We start from the raw sequence: 12447 nt of genomic DNA, 5'->3' as shown, positions 1-12447 counted from the left end.
CGGGTGCCTGTTGTCTCAGCTACTAGGGAGGATTACCTGAGCCCAGGAGTTTGAGGCTGCATCTAAAAAAAAAAGGAGGCAAGAAATTCGGACTGTGGACCTTTTGTTTGTTTTTAGATACTTTCTTGAAAGCTGCTGCCACAATCGTGATGCTCTCACATTCCCTGGTTCGGTTCCTCCGACGCACAAAGTTCACTCCTACCTCAGGGCCTTTGCGCGTGCTACGCCCTCCGCCTGGAATACTCTCTCTGGGTCTTCCCATGGTTGGGTCTTTATCCAGTTCTCCGTTAAATGTCACCTTCCCAGAGAACCCAAACCCTCACTCGCTCTCTCTCAAACCGCTGGGTTTTGTTTCTTGCCAGCATTGAACATTATCTGCAGCTGTTTTGGTGGCTGATTCCTGGACTTGCTTTGGTGTTTGTCTGCAGCCCCTGGAGTGTGCCTCTAGGAAAGAAACCCCTTTTCATGAGCTGCAGTCCCCGGTGCTGCTGCACTGGGCGCAGTCCGTGAATACTCACTGAAGGACAAAGTCAATCAAGCTGTTGATTGTGGCTGCTGGCTATTTTTCAGCTGGGTTTATACCTGTAGCCATTGAGACTGCTTTTGGCTGAAAGTCCTAGAAAGCACCCAAGTGGTTTCACAATAAAGATATTTATTATTTCCATATAAGGGGAAGTCCTGAGGCAGGGCAGCTTTGGGGCTCTCGGTTTCATTTTTTTTGAGACGGGGTCTCACTCTGTCGCCCAGGCTGCAGTGCAATGGTGCGATCTTGGCTCACTGCAACCTCCACTTCTCTGCCTCAAGCGATTCTCCTGTCTCAGCCTCCTGAGTAGCTGGGATTACAGGCATGTGCCACCACACCTGGCTAATTTTTGTATTTTTAGTAGAGATGGGGTTTAGCCATGTTGGCTAGACTGGTCTCGAACTCCTGAACTCACCTGTCTTGGCCTCCCAAAGTGCTAGGATTACAGGCATAAGACACTGTGCCCAGCCTTTTTAGTTTTAAAATAGAGACAGGGTCTCACTATATTGGCCAGACTGGATTTGAACTACTGGCCTCAAGCAATACTTCCACCTTGGCCTCCCAAAGTGCTGGGATTACTTGCATGAGCCACTGGGCCTGGCGTTCTCAATTTCTTTTTAAATTTTATTTATTTATATTTTTATTTTAAAAATACAGACAGGGTCTCACTATGTTGGCCAGGTTGGTCTTGAACGACTGGCCTCAAGCAATCCTTCCGCCACGGCCTCCCAAAGTGCTGGGATTACATGTGTGAGCCACCATGGCCGACCGGCTCTCAGTTTCAGTAGTCAAGGGGATCCCAGAAGAGCCAGGTTCTCTGCATCTCTCTGCTCTGGCATTTTCTGCAGGGCACAGTGGCTGCCTCTGTCTGGGCATCTCATCCAACAGGACACGTACAGGCAGCATCTCTTCCTTGGTCCATTTTTATCAGCAATGAAACCTTTCCAAGAATTCCCCTAGCTCACTTGTGCTCGTGTTTTTTGTTTGTTTGTTTGTTTTGTTTTTTTTGAGATGGAGTCTCGCTCTGTTGCCCAGGCTGGAGTGCAGTGGCCAGATCGCAGCTCACTTCAGGCTCCGCCTCCCGGGTTTACGCCATTCTCCTGCCTCAGCCTCCCAAGTAGCTGGGACTACAGGTGCCCGCCACCTCGCCCGGCTAGTTTTTTGTATTTTTTAGTAGAGACAGGGTTTCACCGGGTTAGCCAGGATGGTCTCGATCTCCTGACCTCATGATCCGCCTGTCTCGGCCTCCCAAAGTGCTGGGATCGCCCATGTTTTTGACCAGCATTTGCCACCACGCCCAGCTAATTTTTGTATTTTTAGTAGAGACAGGGTTTCACCATGTTGGCAAGGCTGGTCTCGATCTCCTGACCTCGTGATCCGCCTGTCTCGGCCTCCCAAGTGCTGGGATTACAGGCTTGAGCCACCGCGCCCGGCCTAGTCAACCTTCTTTTTTTTTCTTTTTTTTCTAAAGACAGCCTACTTTTTTTTTTCTTTATTTTTGAGTCAGGGTTTCACTCTTGTTGCCCAGGCTGGAGTGCAGTGGCACGATCATGTCTTACCGCAGCCTCTACTTCCTGGGCTCAAGCGATTCTCCTGCCTCAGCCTCCCGAGTAGCTGGGACTACAGGCACATGCCACCAAGCCCGGCTAATTTTGTGTATTTTTAGTAGAGAGGGGATTTCACCATGTTGCTCAGACTGGTCTTGAACTCCTGGCCTCAAGCCATCCTCCCGCGTTGGCCTCCCAAAGTGCTGGGATTACACGCATGAGCCACTGTGCCGGCTGTTACCTCCAGGCTTCTACCCCAACAGTTGGACGCTGCCTCTAAGCCTCTCTTTCTCTCCTCTAATTCCTTTCCCACCACAGAATCAGTTCCTGCAGTGGTCTGAGCAGGAAGTGGAGAGAACACTCGAAATTGGAGACTTCGAGGATATATACAAAGGTGCAGGGAAAACAAAACGAAGAGTGAAGCTGCTCCCACCCCTGGGGCTGAGGGGAGGAGGGCAGGGAGTGTCGCCTGGAACCCGGGAGGAGAGAGGAGTCGAGAGAGGGCTGCCTTCCAGGGACCGTGACCTTTGCTCGAGAGCTGCAGCCAGCCTGTGTGTTTCAGTTCACTGCAGTTGGGGTGTCACAGGCCACCCCAACATGCAGTGACTTGGAGGTGCTGTTAATGATACTACTGGGGCAAGAGGTATAAACTGGGGTGACTGCACCGTCTAAGGCGCAGTGGTCCCTGATGATCTGTTCCTCGGGCAGGGTGAGCACTTCCCTGACACAGCGCCTTTGCACTTGCCGGTTCATTTGCCAGAAATGTCCTCCCCAGCTCTCACCCTTCCGGTCTCCCCACTCCAGCCCCCATCTCCCTGTGGCATTACCTGTTTATTTCTCTCATTAGCACTTAGCACCATCTATAATCATTATCTATTTATTTCCTTTAAATATGCTTATAAATATATTTATAAATCTCTCTCTCTTGCTCTCTCTCTCTCTCTCTCTCCCTTACTAAAAAGGCCTGGGCAGACCAGATGTGGTGGTTCACACCTATAATCCCAGCACTTTGGGAGGTCTAGGAGGGAGGATCGCCTGAGTCCAGAAGTTCGAAACCAGCCTGGGCAACATAGTGGGACCCCCCCCCATTCTCTATTTAAAAAGATAAAAATTAAAAAAAATTAGCTTGGCTGGGTGTGGTGGCTCACACCTGTAATCCCAGCACTTTGGGAGGCTGAGGTGGGTGGATCATTTGAGGTCAGGAGTTTGAGATCAGCCTGGCCAACATGATGAAACCCCATTTCTACTAAAAAATACAAAAATTAGCTGGGAGTGGTGGCGGGCGCCTGTAGTCCCAGCTACTTGGGAGGGAGGCTGAGGCAAGAGAATCGCTTGAACCCGGGAGGCGGAGGTTGCAGTGAGCTGAGATCACGCCACTGCCCTCCAGCCTGGGCGACAGAGCAAGACTCTTGTCTTTAAAAAAAAAAAAAAAAAAAAAAGGCTGGTGTAGTGGCACATGCCTGTAGGAGGTTGAGGGTAGGGGGATGGCTTGAGCCCAGGGGATGGAGGCTGCAGTGAGTTTGCGCTCCAGCTTGGGTGTCAGAACCAGACCCTGTCTCAAAAAAAGTAAGGCCAGGGCAGAGAGGACCTGCCTGCCTTCTTCCCCATCTGCCCCCAGGCCCTAGCACACAGTAGGCCTGATGCATAGTGAGTGCTCAGCATTTGCCACATGAATGAATGAATGATTGAGCAGGTCCATCCCTTCTCTGGTAGTTAGGATAGGACCAGGTGGTCTCAGAGGAACCTACTGGGTCCTGGGTAGGAGTCATCCTCCTTCCTCCAGCTGCTGTTGAGAGTGGGAGCTGATAGCACTTCTCTTCTCTGGTGACCTGGCCCATGGGGCGGCCTATTAGCTCACGGCTGCCAGCTGGGTCCTCCCCACACACTTGCACCTTTGTCCTGGAAAGCATGTCTGTGTCGGAGGGTTAGTCCTTGTCAGAGAGGACATATCAGAGTCCCCAAAGGCCAGGGACAAAGGTGACGATTGATTGCTATCCCTGAGTCAGAAAGGAAAGGCTCCTGAGGGAAGTCAGTGGTCGGGGACTCAGACAGGTGTGATTTTGAAGGAAGACAGGATTTACAGGGCCTCTCTCAGTCTGTTCAGGCTTCTAAAACAGAGTACCATAGACTGGGGCAGCTCATAGACAATGGACACCTATTTCTCACAGTTCTGGAGGCTGGGAAGTCCAAGATCAAGGTGCCAGCAGATTTGGTGGTGGTGAGGCCCTGCGTCCTGGTTCACCGATGGCAACTTCTCTCTGCGTCCTTGCCTGGTGGAAGGGGAGAGGCAGCTCTCTGGAGCCTCGTGTGTAAGGGGCCCTAGTCCCATCAATGAGGCCTCTTCCCCCATGACCTCATCACTTCCCAAAAGCCCCACCTCCTAATACCATCACATGGTAATTCGGTTTCAATGTACAAATTTCAGGGGACACGTTCAGACTCTAGCACAGGGGCTAAAGTCCAGGGGCAGAGGCTAAGTTTCTGGAGGGGGCTGTTTGGGGGCTCTGGAGACCTTCTCTGATATTCACAATATTGCAGGGTGCATTTTGACTTACTGAAGAGAAACAGTTCCTAAAAAGTCACTTGCAGCAACATGAGAGATTCACATTCTGATGAAAATCTATGCAGGCACCTCCGGCCTCAGAGCCGTTGCCCTGGCTATTCCGTCTGCCTGGAATGGTCTTCCCTGGATCTCAACATGTTCCTGCACTTCCTGCAGGTCTTTGCCCAAATGTCACCTTCTCACTGAGGCTGTCTCCAAACGCCCCATTTAAATAGCAACCCCTCTCCCCCAGTAGCATTTACACTATTGAGTTTCTTCTCCTAAAGCATGCATCGTCCTCTAACTGCCTGTCCCATGGAAACGCAGCGTGCACAAACCACACACACAATTTGAAACATTTTATGACAGAGGAACCTGTTCTGAAAGAAGAAAAATATAAAAGAATTTTAGGGGCCTCATTTTAAAAAGTAAAAAGAAACAGGTGAAATTAATTTAACTTGTATCTATTATTCAACCCTTGATATCAGATAGTGTCATTTCAATGTGTGATCAATATAAGAATGTTGAGATATTTTATGCTGTTTTCATTACAAAGCCTTTGAAATCTGGGATGAATATGACACGGCATATCTCATGTCAGACTAGCCCCGTGTTAAGTGGCCCATAGCCACATAAGGCTGGTGGCTACTATATTGGATTGCACAGCTCTAATATCGTTTTGCTTTGTTTTTTCAGATGGGGTCTTGCTCTGTCGTCCAGGCTGGAGTGCAGCGGTGCCATCTTGGATCACTGCAACCCCTGCCTCCTGAGCTTAAGTGATCCTCCCACCTCAGCCTCCTGAGTGTCTGGGACTACAGGTGCGTGCCACCATGCCCAGCTACTTTGTGTGTGTGTGTGTGTGTTTATTGTAGTGACAGGGTTTGCTGTGTTGGCCAGGCTGGCCTCGAACTCCTGAGCTCAAGCAAAGCACCTGCCTCGGCCTCCTGAAGTGCTAGGATTACAGGTATGAGCCACTATGCTGGGCCCACAGCTCTAACGTTTTATAAAGTCACCAGTGATGATGTTTATCACTCATTGTTATTGCTTGTCTATTAACATGTAGGACTTGCGAGGCCAGGGGCTTGCTTATGGTCCCTGCTGGGTCCCCAAGCCCCCAACACAGTGCCCAGCACAGAGTAGGAGCTCAGTGTGAACTGAATCCAGCAGGCACACGTGAGCTCTCTTTCCTCCCTCACCAGCAGCGATCCAGGTGGCAAATGTGGCTAAAATGCTTTCCTGGCCAGGTGTGGTGGCTCACGCCTGTAATCCCAGCACTCAGGAAGGCTGCGGCAGGTGGATCACTTGAGCCCAGGAGTTTGAGACCAGCCTGGCCAACATAGTAAAACGGAATCTCCATTAAAAATACAAAAATTGGCTGGGTGCAGTGGCTCACACCTGTAATCCCAGAACTTTGGGGGACCGAGGTGGGCAGACCACCCGAGGTCAGGAGTTCAAGACCAGCCTGACCAACATGGTAAAATCCTGTCTCCACAAAAATACAAAAATTATCCAGGCATGATGGCAGGTGCCTGTAATCCCAGCTACTTGGGAGGCTAAGGCGGGAGAATTGCTTGAACCTGGAAGGAGAAGATTGCAGTGAGCCAAGATCACACCATTGCACTCTACCCTGGGGAACAAAGTAAGACTCCGCCTCAGAAAAAAAAAAAAAAAAATTAGCCGGGCGTGTGGCATGCACCTGTAATCCCATCTTCTCGGGAGGCTGAGACAGGGAGAATTATTGCTTGAATCCGGGAGGCAGAGGTTGCAGTGAGCCGAAATCACACCACTGCATTCCAGCCTGGGCCACAGAGCGAGTCTCCATCTCAAAAGAAAAAAAAAAAAATAAAGTTTCCTCTTCCTTTGCTTTTTACTTTGTCCTTTCTCACCCCCGTCTCTCCACTTTCCTTCACTTTCTTCCTCTTTTTCCTTTCCCTCAGCAAACAGCGTAGTGGTAATGTTCGTGCCAAGTCACTGGTTCACATCTCTGCTCTCTGCTCCGCCAGGAGCCAGCTGTGCCTCCTTTAAGGAAGCCCTTCAGCTTCCCTGCAGTGTGTTCTGTTGCCCCTGGGGACGAGAGTGATTCTTCCCAGGCTGGGGTGGGGCACAGGGCATGCGGCTGCCTGCAGGGGGTGTTGGCTCCGCCTCACACAGTCACCTCGGGAAGCATATGACCAGGATGAGCCCATGTAATCCTCATGACCACCCTAGGGTGCAGGCATGACTCAGACCATGCCCGAGCCACTGATAAGGGAGCCGGGGCACAGAGAGGCTGAGCAACTTGCCCCAGGCCACCACGCCAGGCAGCCGCATGGCCCGGCAGCAGAGGCAAGCTTTTACCTTGGATTCTGGTAGATGTGATTCATCCACACACACTGACCAAGGGCCTACTGTGGGCCACGTGATGTTCAGGAGCTGGGGGCACAGCAATGGGTGAAACAGGCAGATTCCTGCCCAATGGAGCTTTTTTCATCCTAGAAGAGGAAGGAAGCCAATCAAACAAGCAAACACCTGCCCTGGAGGGCGGTCGGTGCACAGAGAGAAATGCAGCAGCCAAGGGGGATAGGGAGGGTCCTGTGGGTGGTTTGTAACTTTCCAAGGGTGGGCAGGAAGGCAGTCATTGCTGAGAAGATGACATTGGAGCATGGACCTGAAGGAAGGGAGGGTAAGCCTCCTGGGTGTTAGGGAGAGGAGCATTCCAGGACGGGACCAGGGAGTGCAAAGGTTCTGGGGCACCAGCCGGGCGGCAGGTGGAGGAGTTCCAGGGAGGAGGGTGTGGCTGGAGCAGAGTGGGCAAGGGGAGGGAGGGGGATGAGGTCAGGGAGATGTGCCGATCTGGGTGTGTTTTGACTTTGTCTCTCTAGCATGAGATGTGGTGATCTTGTGGGCCATGGTGAGGGCTTTGACTTTTACGGTGAATGAGGTGGGAGCCACAGAAAGGTTTCTTTCTTTTTGTTTTCTTGAGAGACAGGATCTCACTGTGTTGCCCAGGCTGGAGTGCAGTGGCACAATCATAACTCACTCACCGTAGCCTCGACTTCCTGGGCTCACATGATTCTCCCACCTCAGCCTCCTCAGTAGCTGAAACTAGAGGTACGTGCCACCTTACCTGTCTAATTTTTTATTTTTTTATATAGATGGGGTCTGGCTATGTTGCCCAGGCTGGTCTCGAACTCCTGGCCTCAAGGGATCCTCCTGCCTCAGCCTCCAAAATCACTGGGATTATAGGCATGAGCCACCATGCTTGGCCATTTCTTTAAAATAACAGTTTTTATTGAGATATAATTTGCATATCATACATTCACCCATTTAGAGTATATAATTTGGCCAGGCATGATGGCTCACACTTGTAATCCCAGCACTTTGGGAGGCCAGGGTGGGAGGATGACCAGGATTTTGAGAGCAGCCTGGGCAACAAAGCGAGACCCTGTCCCAACAAAAATGAAAACAGGTGTGCATGGTGGCATATACTTGTCATCCAAGCTAGTCAGGAGGCTGAGGCGGGAGGATGGTTTCAAGGCTTTAGGGAGATTACACCACTGCACTCCAGCCTGGGTGACAGAGCGAGACCCTGTCTCTTTTTTTTTTTTTTTTTTTTTGAGACGGAGTCTTGCTCTGTCGCCCAGGCTGGAGTGCAGTGGCCAGATCTCAGCTCACTGCAAGTTCTGTCTCCCGGATTCAGGCCATTCTCCTGCCTCAGCCTCCCGAGTAGCTGGGACTATAGGCGCCCGCCACCTTGCCTGGATAGTTTTTTTGTATTTTTTAGTAGAGACAGGGTTTCACCATGTTAGCCAGGATGGTCTCGATCTCCTGACCTCGTGATCCGCCCGTCTCGGCCTCCCAAAGTGCTGGGATTACAGGCTTGAGCCACCGCGCCCGGCCGACCCTGTCTCTTAAAAAATAAAAGTAAATAAAGTGTGCAATTTAATGGCTTTTTGTATATTCACAGAGTTGTGCAACCATCATTACCACCACTTTTACCATCACTTTTGGAACATTTTCACCACTCCAAAATGAAACCCAAACCTGTAACAGTCACTCCTCATTTTCCCCAGCCCCTGGCAACCACTGGTCTACTTTTTGTCTGCATAGATCTACCTACTGTGGACATTTTTATATAAGCGGAATCATATATGTGGCCTTTGTGTCTGGCTTCTTTCACTTATCAGTGTTTTCAAGGTTCATCCATGGTGTAGCATGCGTCAGCACTTCATTCCCTTTCATGCTGAGTCATATTCCAGTGTGTGGTTATGCCACATTTTATTTGCCTGTTCACCAGCTGATGGGGGTGGCGGTTGTTTTCGCTGCTTGGCTGCTGTGAACATTTGCATCCAGGCTTCCATGTGGACACGCGCTTTCCTCTCTCCTGGGCACACACCCAGGAGTGGAACTGCTGGGTCTTAGGGGACCCCTATGTTTACCTTTTGAGGCTGCACCATTTTACAATCCCACGAGCACCTCATGAAGCTTCCAACCCCTCCAGGTCTTTGCCTACACTCATTCTCCATCTTTGATCACGAGAGGATGCTGAGCAGAGGAGGAAAAGCATCTGACTTGATTTTCCAGGAGCCCCGTGACACCATGTTGATCATGTTTTGTTATCAGTACTCTTTCTTTTCTTCTGTATCTTTGACTTTCCCCAGGGCAGGACCTCTCCCTCAAACATGACGAAGTCTTTTTTTCCCTCCTTCAGCTGCCCTCCCTGCCGCCGGAAGTGACTCCCCTCAGCAAGGCCAAGGCGGCTCACGTGTCTCAGCACCCTGTCATCTCTGCCCTTCTCTCTCGTTGAGTGACAGCATGGCGTGACATGAGGGCTCTCCAACCATGGCCTTGCAGCCTTCTTGGGTAAGCACCACGTACATTTGGACCTTGAAGACTTGGTCATGAATCAGAGTTAGACTGAGTGAGATGGTCAAGGCAGGTCAGTATCAAGGAAGTGGGGGAGGGTGTCAGGGCCAGGCAGACCACAGATTTTAGTTAACTGGCTAATTTCTGAGAACTACAAAAGTCATTTAAGAAAAGGCAACTGCACAGCTGAAGGCTGTTGAAGGCCTTAAGGAATTCAATGAAGTGATATTAATGAATGAATTGATAGTTACTTGATTAATAAATGAGTTAATTAGCTGATTGAGTAAAGTATTTATTGAGTACCTGCTATGTGCCAGGCATTTTTCCAGGTGCTGGAGATACACCGATAAGCGAAACAGGGTCAGCTTCTGTGTCTCGGGAGTTGGAGGAGATGAACAAGTAAACAGATGAGACCATTTCACACAACACAAGGTGGCCTCACAGTGGGCTAGGACTCCTGTTTTCGACAGATGCAACGGCAAAGGCTTCTCTGAGGAGTAGGTTTCAGCTGAGCCTGGAAGAGGAGAGTGGGGAGCCGTGGAAGGATCTAGGGAAAGTGTATCCTAGACAGAGGAACTGTAAGTGCAAAGGTCCTGACACAAGAAAAAGCTGGGGACGCTCAATGAACAGAAACAATGGGGGAGATGGCAGGAGATGGAGGCAGAGAGATGGGCAGGAGCCAGGTCATGTAGGTCCTGGAAATAACAATGACAGCCCCCAGCTCAGTTGCACTGACACATTCCAGGCACTGTTCTAAGCACTGGCACAGTTTTTGACTTGTTTAATCCTCACGGTAGCCCTTGGAAAGCGGCTCTTCTAATCCCTGTTTCATAAATGAGGAGACTGAGGCACAGAAAGGTCCACACCACTTGCCCTAGGACTCCAATGTGGGAAACCCCAGAGCCTGGACTTCTCTGAACCTGTCCCCCTGGGCCACCATAGCCTCACCCTAGCCACTCTGACCTCCCTCAGGAGTTGGGCCCTCCCCCTTGGGGCACTGGACCATATTCGGCCTCCTTAGAGGAAGGCAGTGCCAGGCAAAGCTGTCTGACCAGAACATAGCAGATGCTCCGTAAATATTGCTTCAGGCCAAGACATGTTGCTTAAGGATGGCCCTGGGAGAAGGCTGCTTTCTTCTGGGGTTAAGTAAGAGGTTTAGAGCATTCAAGGACTGAGCCTCCCTTACCCAGGTGCTGGGACACCACCCTCCTGTCCCTGTGTAACCCAGAAGTCTCTTGTCCTCTCAATAACTTCATTCAGAAAATGAGGGGACTGGCCTACGTGAGGGGCCCAAAACTCGAGGTGGGGCCAGTGTTGCAGGACCAGAAGGCAGGCCAGGTGGGGTGTGGGGAAGGACTTCAGGGGGCTGTGGAGGGCTTCAGGGACACACTCACCCATCTAAGGGCAACTGCCACTTAGTGCCAGCCCGCTGCTGTGCATCTTCTTCTGTTTTCTTTTCCTCCCTCTCTCTCCTTTCTTTTTTTCTTTTCTTTTTCCCGGGGTCTTCTTGTCACCCAGGCTGGACTGTGGTGGTAAGATCAGGGCTCACTGCAGCCTTGAACTCTGGGACTCAAGGGATCCTTCTGCTTCAGCCTCCTGAGGAGCTGGGACCACAGGCGCATGCCACTATGCCTGGCTAATCTTTTAATTTTCTGTAGAGACTGGTCTCACTATGTTGCCCAGGCTGGTCTCCAACTAGTGGCCTCAAGCGATCCCTCACCTAGACCTTCCAAAGTGCTGGGATTACAGTTGTGGGCCACCATGCACCGGGCCTATTCTGTTTTCTTGGAGCAATTGCCTGCAATTATCCTTCACTCATTTGCTCACATGCTTATCATTGATTTCCCTCTTCATTAGAAACCAGGGAACTCGGTTTGGCTTAACTAAGCTTCCCTGTGCGTCAGTTTTCTTTTTTTTTTTTTTTTTTTTTTGAGGTGGAGTTTCGCTCTTGTTGCCCAGGCTGGAGTGCAATGGTGCTATCTCGGCTCACCGCAACCTCTGCCTCCCGGGTTCAAGCGATTCTCCTGCCTCAGCCTCCGGAATAGCTGGGATTACAGGCACGTGTCACTACGCCTGGCTAATTTCGTATTTTTAGTAGAGACCGGGTTTCTTCATGTTGGTCAGGCTAGTCTCCAACTCCCAACCTCAGGTGATCCACCCGCCTCGGCCTCCCAAAATGCTGGGATTACAGGCCTCCTAAAATGCTGGGATTACAGGCGTGAGCCACCACCCAGTTTTCTTATCTGTAAAATGGAGCCATTGTGTGCAAAGCACTAAGGACGGGGCCAGCACCTAGAAGACTCCTCAGTCATTCATTCTAGAATATTTACTGTGGGCAGGCATTCCCTGCCAGGCCACATTCTAGAGTTGAGGACGAGTGGGGGGCCCCACCTCAGGGGCTGGCATCCCAGTTGGAGCACATGGTCAGAATGCAAGGATGCAAATGAATGTGAACCTGCCAGGGGGTGCTCAGTCATAGGGTGATGGTGGCACCAACGTTATGAAGGATAGAGCCAGGCGGATACCTGGGAGAACAGAATTGCCTGTGCAGGGTGTATGAAGGCCCTGGGGTTGAAGCCTGCGGGGCTTCTTCCAGGGACAGTGAGGCTGGAGATGGACTGGGGAGATGAGGGTCCATGGGGTGGTGGCGGGGCATGTGGATCGTTGTAAGGGCTTTGGGGTTCCTGGGTGGGCTGGCTAAGTCCTAATCACTGTGACCAACCTTGATGATGATCTCGATACAGGAGGGGGAGGAGGAGGGAAAGGGAAGGGTGAGAGGCTCAGAGGGGAGAGCTGGGAGGAGGGGAGACATAGGTGGGGGAAGGGGAGGAGGAAGGGGAAGGGAGCAAGAGGGTGAGGGACTCAGGCCCCATAGACATTTTGGCACAGCGGCCACGAGGCCTCCTCCGCTCCCGCCCCAAAACGGAAGCGAGGCCGTGGGGTCAGCCGCAGCATAGCGGGGCGTGTCTTGGCGGCCATGGCCCCGCCCC

At 51.3% G+C, this 12447-nt stretch overlaps 1 protein-coding gene across 1 annotated transcript in view; it reads left to right on the top strand.

The window, feature by feature from the left end:
- Positions 1–7134: 7134 nt before the first annotated feature.
- SCARB1 (scavenger receptor class B, member 1) overlaps positions 7135–12447 on the top strand; it is a 107529-nt gene continuing 102216 nt past the window's right edge. The window contains exons 1-2 of the mRNA XM_011988878.1: positions 7135–7274; positions 9303–9454. Coding sequence (XP_011844268.1) covers positions 9434–9454 — 21 coding nt within the window. The 5' untranslated portion in view covers positions 7135–7274; positions 9303–9433. The remainder of the gene's footprint in view (positions 7275–9302; positions 9455–12447) is intronic.

Source organism: Mandrillus leucophaeus, unplaced genomic scaffold (assembly GCF_000951045.1).
Source record: "Mandrillus leucophaeus isolate KB7577 unplaced genomic scaffold, Mleu.le_1.0 Scaffold34, whole genome shotgun sequence".
In the NCBI taxonomy this organism is placed as follows: domain Eukaryota; kingdom Metazoa; phylum Chordata; class Mammalia; order Primates; family Cercopithecidae; genus Mandrillus; species Mandrillus leucophaeus.
This window is presented reverse-complemented; position numbering and strand designations above follow the sequence as displayed.